Below are 8719 nucleotides of genomic sequence, written 5' to 3'. Positions count from 1 at the left end.
ATTTTATAAATAATCAACCTAAAAACCATTCCAACTAGTGTGTTCACTACTTTCAGTTTTTGAAACAGAATACTGAATCTTTTGTTAATGTGATGGGAAGTTTCATACAATTCTGGGTTTATCTCAAATAGTGCTGCGAAAACACTGATACTAGAGAAAACAGAAACAGTTTCACTGCTATTTTCATTTTATCTAATGAACACAGAGGAAAGGCTCAGATCTGAGAAAGAAAAGGTCACGAGCTAGAATCATAAGAGGGCTATTTGTTACCAATTTTCAATAGCTGCAGTTTGGTTAAAGACACTAAGCTGGAATGTCAAATCTATTTAAGACATTGAAATGTATTACGATCTTTCATACAATGAGTGGTTATCTGTCATTGGGTTCTTTATGGTGTTTCATACATTATCACAGTAAGTTGCAAGTAGGTAGAAATATACAGAATTGCATGCTTACTAGCCAAGCCATGACACAGAAAGCTATTGGTGTTATATGACATTGACTGAATTGCTGCTAAGCCCCAAAAAGATCAGGCTGGCAATGACACAGGTCCCAGACATCAAATTCCCAGATATTGGTTCATTTTGTTCAAGGCATCACACACGGTGTTCAAATCGCTGCGGAGGTCCTGCACCACGTTTTCAATGCTCCTGGTGTCTTTCAGAATTTCAATACTCTGTGTGTAGGGATTGAAGTAGACGGAGAAGGGACGGGTAATTGACTTTGCAAAGTCCCTGCAAAATAAACAGCAAAGAGAAGGATATGGGATCAATCCTCACTGGTTCAAGAGACAGACAGAAGGAAAGAACAGAGCCAGAAAAATAAAAAGTTATTTTCTCTAGATGGAAGAAAAATAAATTTACCTCATCTTTTCTTTGGCTTCTTCAAAACTTTCTGAAACAAAGTAGGCTTCCTGGAAGGTGGTGATAAGGCATTCCTGTAAGCAAGTTGTCTTTGGGTCAAAGGCTTTCACACATGCCTTGTCAGAAAGAGCATGCTGCAAAACATATCGCAAAACCCGTTAAACTCCAGAATGAGACTTTCCAAAGTGCCACCATGTCACATTCCTACAGCACAGCTCAAACATTTTACAGAACTATTCAGCTACTCATCTACCATGACATATGGAACTCTCCCATATGCAGGGGAAATTGAGTGGTGAGGGGTTTTTTGTTTGTTTGTTTGTAAGTCTGTTAGTTGTTGAGGGAAAAAAATGAGACATGGTATTATTTTATTTATTATCAACAAAATTCATACTGAAGGACAGTTCAGAGCTGTAACCCCACAGAAATGGAATTTTAAATCTATGCTATGAATTAGAAGCAGGAGAGCACAAATATGGTCCTAAATTTACTGCTATAAGCAATGTACTGAAATTTCCCTTAAATGGCAAAAGTAATAATTACCTGCATGGAGAGGTGATGGGGACTCTGACTGAACTATTTGTGGACTCACTGTGAGACATTTTGAGGCCAGGTACTGTGTACCAGCAGAGGCTGCAGTGGGCCTGTATATTCAGGGATACGTGCGAAGCATTCGTTTACCTTCCCCCAAGCACAGCAGAGAAATATACAGCAAATAAACATTGCCAGGTGGGAAAAAACAACAGAGCTAATATTAATAGTTATAGTTATGCCCAGAGCAGGCATTAGGGAAACAGGAAAGCCAAAGTAATTACTCTTTGAACCATCATTAGCCCCGTTCAGCTCACTACATGACTGGCACTAAGAAGAGCAAGGAACAATGAATGATTGTATTCTCAGGATAAATTCAGGGATGCTAAAAGTTAGCGCTCATTTCCTGCCACGTGCCACCTGCCTATTTATAGCCCCTGGATTGACGGTTCTCACACAGAATATGCCTAAGAATCACTGAGGAGCTTGTAGAAAATGCAGACGTGGGACTTCCCTGGTGGCGCAGTGGTTAAGAATCTGCCTGCCAATGCAGGGGATGTGGGTTCGAGCCCTGGTCCGGGAAGATCCCACATGCCGCGGAGCAACTAATCCCGTGCGCCATAACTACTGAGCCTGCACTCTGAAGCCCGGGAGCCACAACTACTGAACCCGTGTGCCACAACTACTGAAGCCCGCGCGCCTAGAGCCCGTGCTCCACAACAAGAGAAGCCACCGCAATGAGAAGCCCAAGCACCACAACAGAGAGTAGCCCCTGTTCACCACAACTAGAGAAAGCCTGCGCGCAGCAACGAAGACCCAACGCAGCCAAAAAAAAAAAAACAGAAAGAAAGAAAGAAAGAAAATGCAGATACCCAGGCCTCAATATTATTTGGTAGGTCTGGATAAATCCCAGAAGTCTGCATTTTAAAGGCATCCAAAGTGATTCACACACAGATGGTTGTGAACTATATTTTGAGAAATACCCCTCTAGATTCTCTCTTTCTTAATTTAAAGGGTAAATTAGTTGGGAGAGAGAGGCAAAGAGAGAGAGGGGTAGCAGAAACAGCCTTGAACTGAGAATTAGAAAACTCGGGCTCTAGTCCAGGCGTTGCTACTAACTGGATAACCTTGGCAAATGATTTCACCTCTCTAGGCCTCCGTTTCCTCAAGTGTAAGTGAAAGGTTTGGGCTGGGTGATTTCTGAAGACACTCTATTCCAGTCTCTGGATTCCACCCAAAGCACTTTTCAATCTCTAACTGCTAAGATTTCCTGGAGAAACGCTGAAAAACCTTTCCTGTTCAGTGTTCTTGGTACATTCCCCCAACAATTTCAAAATGCATGGAATGATTTACAGCCTTCCATGAAGAAGGCTATAGTTCCCTAAGTTTGAAAATGTAATTGTGAACCCAAGGACTGACAGGCAAGAGAAAGGGCACATGGTCCTACCCTGTGTTTGATTTGCTTTCCCACGAAGTTCCGTTGTCCAGATCAGTGCATATGTGAATCAGGGAATGCAGAGGACCTCTTGGGAGTGGGCTCATATTTTTTGGCCCACAGAACAACTTCACTGTAAGCGGAAGGTCACTACACCAGCAAATGCATTTGTGCTATAGGTTCAATGCAGTGCAGTGAACATCAGGGGATTTGGGGTTCCACATGACTAATAATTCAAACAATTGCACAGTTTCAAGAAACAAAATGTGCCTTGATGAGAGCTGTTGCTCCTCTGCAAAGAATAGGCCCCCTATTGGCTCACCAGTGCTTTCAGAACTAGAAGTTCCTTTCTTCGCAGCCACACACTCTGGGTGCATTTTATTTAGTATGTTGCTCTAATTGTCCATTTATCCATCAGTACATATGAAAAGGAGGACAGTGACTGACTCAGTGTCCTAGATGTTTCCACGTTCTCACCCCCGCATTCAGGGGCATGGCAGAGTGGTAGCCACATAGGCTATATGAACGTTTAAGCCATGGCTCCCTCAGGGCTTTCCTGCTGAGCCAGACTTTTCACCAGGTCAAGGACAAGCACAGGAAGAGGGTGAAACTTGTCTGCTTAGGTCTGGAATGCTGTGATAGGACATTAGCACCCTCAGCAGTCACCCTGTGTAGAGGATGCCTCCAGAAGATGTGTATGTAATAACAGAGACTGAAATCAGTGTAGTTTTAGAAAAATGTATCGTGTTATGATTCTACTGGATACTCAAATGAGCTCATTTCATCTTCTTAACAGGTAAATTGGATGAGAGTGGATCAAGAAAAAGCCCAGAGGGCAGGGTGCTCTGCCCCAGACTTTAAGAAAAGTCAGTGGATTCACAGCCTATGATTTGAAGCAAAGACCATCAGGTAATATATCTCACACTTGCCTAATGTACTAATCAAAAGGAAAACTGGAAGCTCACTGTTCTAAGCTCTCAACAATGCAGTCTATCCTCAAGATCCTGCTGCGTCCAATACCTGGTTACGTGCTGGGGACCTCTCCATCCACGGAGTATGGGACCAGTTCTACCCCTTGGCTGTTACAAATATGGAAATGACAATGGCACCCAAGGATTAGCCTGGAGAATGAAAAGAGCCCAGAGTTGGGGGAGCAGCCACGAGTAAGGCCAACAAATGAGGTGGTGATCACACCTGTAAGTGGTCCCATTTACTGATGGGGAGCTCTCTTGTCTGATGACTGCCAGGAACATCTGCGCAGCCCATGAGGGCCCCTGTTTCTGAACACTAAAGCATAGCTCAAGGGCCATAAAATAGCATTCATGTCTTTCCTGATTCCACTGTCCAATGGAGCAAAGCCCTACTGAGTTTGCTTCTCAGCTCCTATCCACGTCTCTCTCTAAGCGACCTTGGTTTTGGGGAGCAGCTATCATGCCCTCTCCTCTGTGTCCAGCGTAGCTTCTCTGTAAACATAGAGCCAAACTGCTTGATGTCCCCAGAGAGCTCCACGGTGAATCCTTTCCAGAGCGTTAACAGTCTGATATCCTGAAGTCTGCAAGAATTAATCCAACTTCCTGCAGAGAGAGGCTTTATAATGCTGAGAGAATCTGGCTGACAGTCTTTTACTCTCAAGCCATTTTTAAAGTGCAGGAATACTTGAGAATCACCTCTCGTCTACATGCTCTCTGAAAGGACTGTTTTGCATTTACCCATAGGGCCAAAGACAACAACCCAGGACTTGGAGCCGGGAGACCTAGATTCTAAACATAGCTGTCCCACAGGTTTATCAAATGAGTGAATATTCCGCAGGTTAAGATGCAGTTTCCTCTTCGATAAACTGAAAAGATTATATCTACATGAATTCTAAAGCTCTTCTTGCAATACGATTTGAACAGGGCCTGCAAGAACACAGCTCTCATACCACCATCCCCTCCCTCCACCCCAACCAGCATAAATTCACCATAGCAGCCTTTCCCACTGGGCCTGGGCATGGCCTTCCCACCCTTCCCAACAGAGATGGCCGTTACCAATTAATTGGCTTTAGCGCACAAATTCAGACTTATTTGCCAGTTCCAGTCTTTTAAATAAAAAATCTCTTTCAACATCAAAAATTTCCCAGAACCCAATTAGCTCCTACATGATCCGGGGCAAATGATTTCACCTCTGTCAGCCTATTCCAGTGCTAATCTGGAAAATGGAAATACTTACAGTTATCTATAATCCAGGAATATGGTGAGAATTAAAGGAGGCTATACATGCAAAGAGCCTGGCACATGGGAAGTGTTCAGTAAGTTATGTTATCCTTGCTACTTCCGTCTCCAGATGATGCTTGGCGTACAAATGCAGCCAGCCACACCTTCCACCATTGGTACAGCTCCTCTGGAACCCATCGAGAAAAGGAGCATGGCCCTAGCTATGAGGCTGCCAGGTCCTAGACCGCAACAGTGCCTGTGCTGAGTTCATCAGCTCAAAATCTTCCTTCCTTCCAGCCACCTGCCTTTGCAATGACACAGAGTTATTATCTCACCTCTTCCAGATATAAACCTGTGATCCTCACCCTCTATATTAGGACTGGTTAAAGTCAGGAAAAAACTCAAGTGTGAAGTCTAGGTAGTTTGGGCCCTAGATTCTGAATAAAAATTTGCAAACACCCCTACACTCACACTACAATCATCTTTTCCCTCGTCAGAACAACAAATATATACATTTGTATATGTATGTACGTATGTGTGTCTATTAAATTTTTGAACCTTCCTCAAATGTTCTTCCTGCTAACCGAGCACAGTGTGGTAGCAACATCCCTATTGCCAAACTGGGTGATGAGGGCATCACACTTCTTTTCATCAGTGATGTTGAAAGTTTCAGCAGTTTGAATAAGCTGCAGTGGGGAGGGAACAAACTCCCTCTTCAAGAAATCCCTGTGTAAAAGCCAAAGACCCTTCTCCGGCTCCCAATGTCCGGCATTTGCTCTGTTATTACTAACAGTGCTCCTGCAGGAAAGGAAGAGGCAAGAGGAAGGGAGCTGTGAGCCATCGGAACGCGGGAAAGGTGTGAGAGCTCAGACACTCTCAGAGTCCCAACTCCAGCCACCCCGCTGACATACTGGATGACCTCAGGGAACCCACAGGGGCCTTGGGTCTCTTCTCTACAGCCTGGCAGTAATTCTGACCACCTCACAGAGTTGCTGCAAGTGGTTGTAAATACAAATGATTGTAAGAAATATAAGGCTGTTCTGTGAAGGCTGATGAAAAGCTCTATAGAAGCAGTGCAATAAATTCACCATGCAAGGATATCCTAAAACTAAAGCCAAAATATAATAATGATTAAAATTTTAAGAACCACCAGCTTTGTCCAAACCTGAAAAGCAGAACAGATGTATTTGTATGTGATATTCCAGCAACTCCTATGGGGTAGGTGCTAAAGGCTATTTACCAAAAAAAAGCTAATCTCTGCCCTTAAGGAAACAAAGAACTAGACTTTACCCTTACCCATGAAAAAGAAGGAGAGATTGCCTTTTGCTTTGAGATGGATTAACTTTTTGAGATAAGACTCAGCCAACTCATCGATTAGTAATCAGTTGCTTACCACCTCGTGTGAACAAGATCTCCTCACTGTTGCTTCTCCAAGGGAACTGGATTCAGCAAAGACCCACATTCATCACTTTCTTAGACCTTCCCTTCTAGAGACTCCAAGTTTCTTGAAATCTGAACTTTCAATTTTGAGTTTGTTGAATAAAATAAATGAATGAATGAGTGAATAAAAATTTTTTAATGAGAGACTTACATAGTTAGGTCAACTCTGAGATAGAGAGAAAAAGAACATTAAAGGAAAGACACATACTAGACTGTGGGTGAACAGCAAGCAATTATTCTATTTTCAACCTTTTTTAAAGTCAGTTTTCCAGATGATCTAGCTCATTAGTAACTGTTCCCCACAGTGATGAAGGTATGGAAAGGCCCTTCCCAAATACATTTTTGGAATTCATAAAAGTACATCACAGAAAAAATAATTAGAACAAGAGAGAGAGCAATCATTGCTGAGATTTTTAAAAAATTGTCTTTACAGTTATCAGATTTATGTTAGCTTTTATAAGCATTTCCATATTTATTTTTTTCTCTCTTCAAAGATAAAAAATAAGCACTGTCAAAAAATAAGAGGGAGGGCTTCCCTGGTGGCACAGTGGTTAAGAATCTGCCTGCCAATGCAGGGGACACGGGTTCGAGCCCTGGTCTGGGAAGATCCCACATGCCGCGGAGCGGATGGGCCCGTGAGCCACAACTACTGAGCCTGCGCGTCTGGAGCCTGTGCTCCGTAACGGGAGAGGCCGCGACAGTGAGAGGCCCGCGCACCGCGATGAAGAGTGGCCCCCGCTTGCCACAACTAGAGAAAGCCCCCACACAGAAACGAAGACCCAACACAGCCAAAAATAAATAAATAAATAAATTTATTAAAAAAAAAAAAATAAGAGGGAAAAATGAAAGCTATCCTTCAAACTATAGATATACTACTTGGAAGTGCTTGGCCAGCTCTGACATGCAACATTTACACTCTGAAAACTTAGCCTCTTAAGGCACACATTTAAAAATGTGTTCAGTTCAAGGAAAGAAGATGAACTGTGCATAGTTACGTAAAAATTATAAGGACTACACCAAAACCTCCAACAACTTACCCGGGACCTACATATGGGCTATAATTGGAACAGCAAAAACACATTTTACCACAAGAGGTAACTGCATTAGAAACTGTAAGTGGGTTTGCACAGGAATTATTATAATGCTATTAATAAAGTTATCCCCACCTGCGCTCAGAACTGTCATTTGTTCTTCCAAATAAAAGTTGGACAGATGTATTCACAAGCGCTGGGGGAAGGCTCTGGACGCTGACACCGAGCGGGGCAGGGATGGGGTGAGGGTAAAGCTAAGACTCTAAGGAAAGGTCTCATGTTACGTATTCTCTGTGAACAGTCAGAAGACATTTCATATAGAAGGAATTTCTGAGTTGTAAAAATGGTCTAAAGTAGCAATCATAGGGATGTTGGGAGTGTTGAAATTTGGGAATGGAAGAATGCTAATGACCAGAGGTGATGGACCAGAACAAGAAGATTCACGGCAGACAATGCCCTTCACATGTTTCTGGCTGATTTCCATTTCCAGATGATTCGGTCCATACCAATAGGAACAAAAACAACAGATTCACCCCAGTGCTGCCTCCACATGCCTCATTAACCAGACCAGAGCACCCTGCTGAAAGTTGGGGCAATAAGAGAGATTTGCTTCTTTTGCTTCTGGTATCATTTATAAGCCCTCTGAAGAGAATGTAAATAGACGTAGCTCAAGAGCTACATAATTTTCTGACTAATTCTTTTCTCAGGGAAATCAAGAAAAAAATCTATAGAAGACATGGGTCTTACAGAGATATGACATCATGCTATTGCTGTGGGTTTTGAGATTAACCCCAAATGGATTTTTTTGTTGTTGAGAATTTAGTAAAAAAAAAAAAAAAAAAAAAAAAAAAAAATTTAACACATTACATCAGGCTTTTGTTACATTAAATATTATCATCTATTCCAGCCAGGCAGGGCCTCAGGCAGCTCCCTTAATGGGCCAGGCTTTGAGTAGAGCACACACACTGCTATCTGCTGATTGATTCAGCATCTCATCCGCCCCTTATTCATCCTTCCCACTCCTCCAGAATCAGCGTGGGCAGTAGGACCCTCATCAGGAAGCCTTCCCAGGCATGGGCTAAAATGTGCCAGGCACATTTGTCACACTGTCTGTATTATCTTGGTCGTTTATCTCCTGCACTAGAATGTAACCTCCTTGATAACAGGGATCCCAGGCAATAGGGCCTAATGGTCAAGGGCTTGGATCCTGGAGCCTAGACTGCCTGG

The 8719-nt window shown here is 42.9% G+C and overlaps 1 protein-coding gene across 1 annotated transcript in view; it reads right to left on the bottom strand.

Annotated features, from left to right (window-relative positions):
- Positions 1 to 306: 306 nt before the first annotated feature.
- TPH2 (tryptophan hydroxylase 2) overlaps positions 307 to 8719 on the bottom strand; it is an 86485-nt gene continuing 78072 nt past the window's right edge. The window contains exons 10-11 of the mRNA XM_059936535.1: positions 864 to 997; positions 307 to 734 (exon numbers count right to left, since the gene is read on the bottom strand). Of these exons, the coding sequence (XP_059792518.1) occupies positions 560 to 734; positions 864 to 997 (309 nt within the window). The 3' untranslated portion in view covers positions 307 to 559. The remainder of the gene's footprint in view (positions 735 to 863; positions 998 to 8719) is intronic.

The sequence above is a fragment of the Balaenoptera ricei genome, chromosome 10 (assembly GCF_028023285.1).
Source record: "Balaenoptera ricei isolate mBalRic1 chromosome 10, mBalRic1.hap2, whole genome shotgun sequence".
NCBI classification, from domain to species: Eukaryota; Metazoa; Chordata; class Mammalia; order Artiodactyla; family Balaenopteridae; genus Balaenoptera; species Balaenoptera ricei.
Note: the sequence above shows the minus strand (reverse complement) of the source record. Positions and strands in the feature narration are given on the sequence as shown.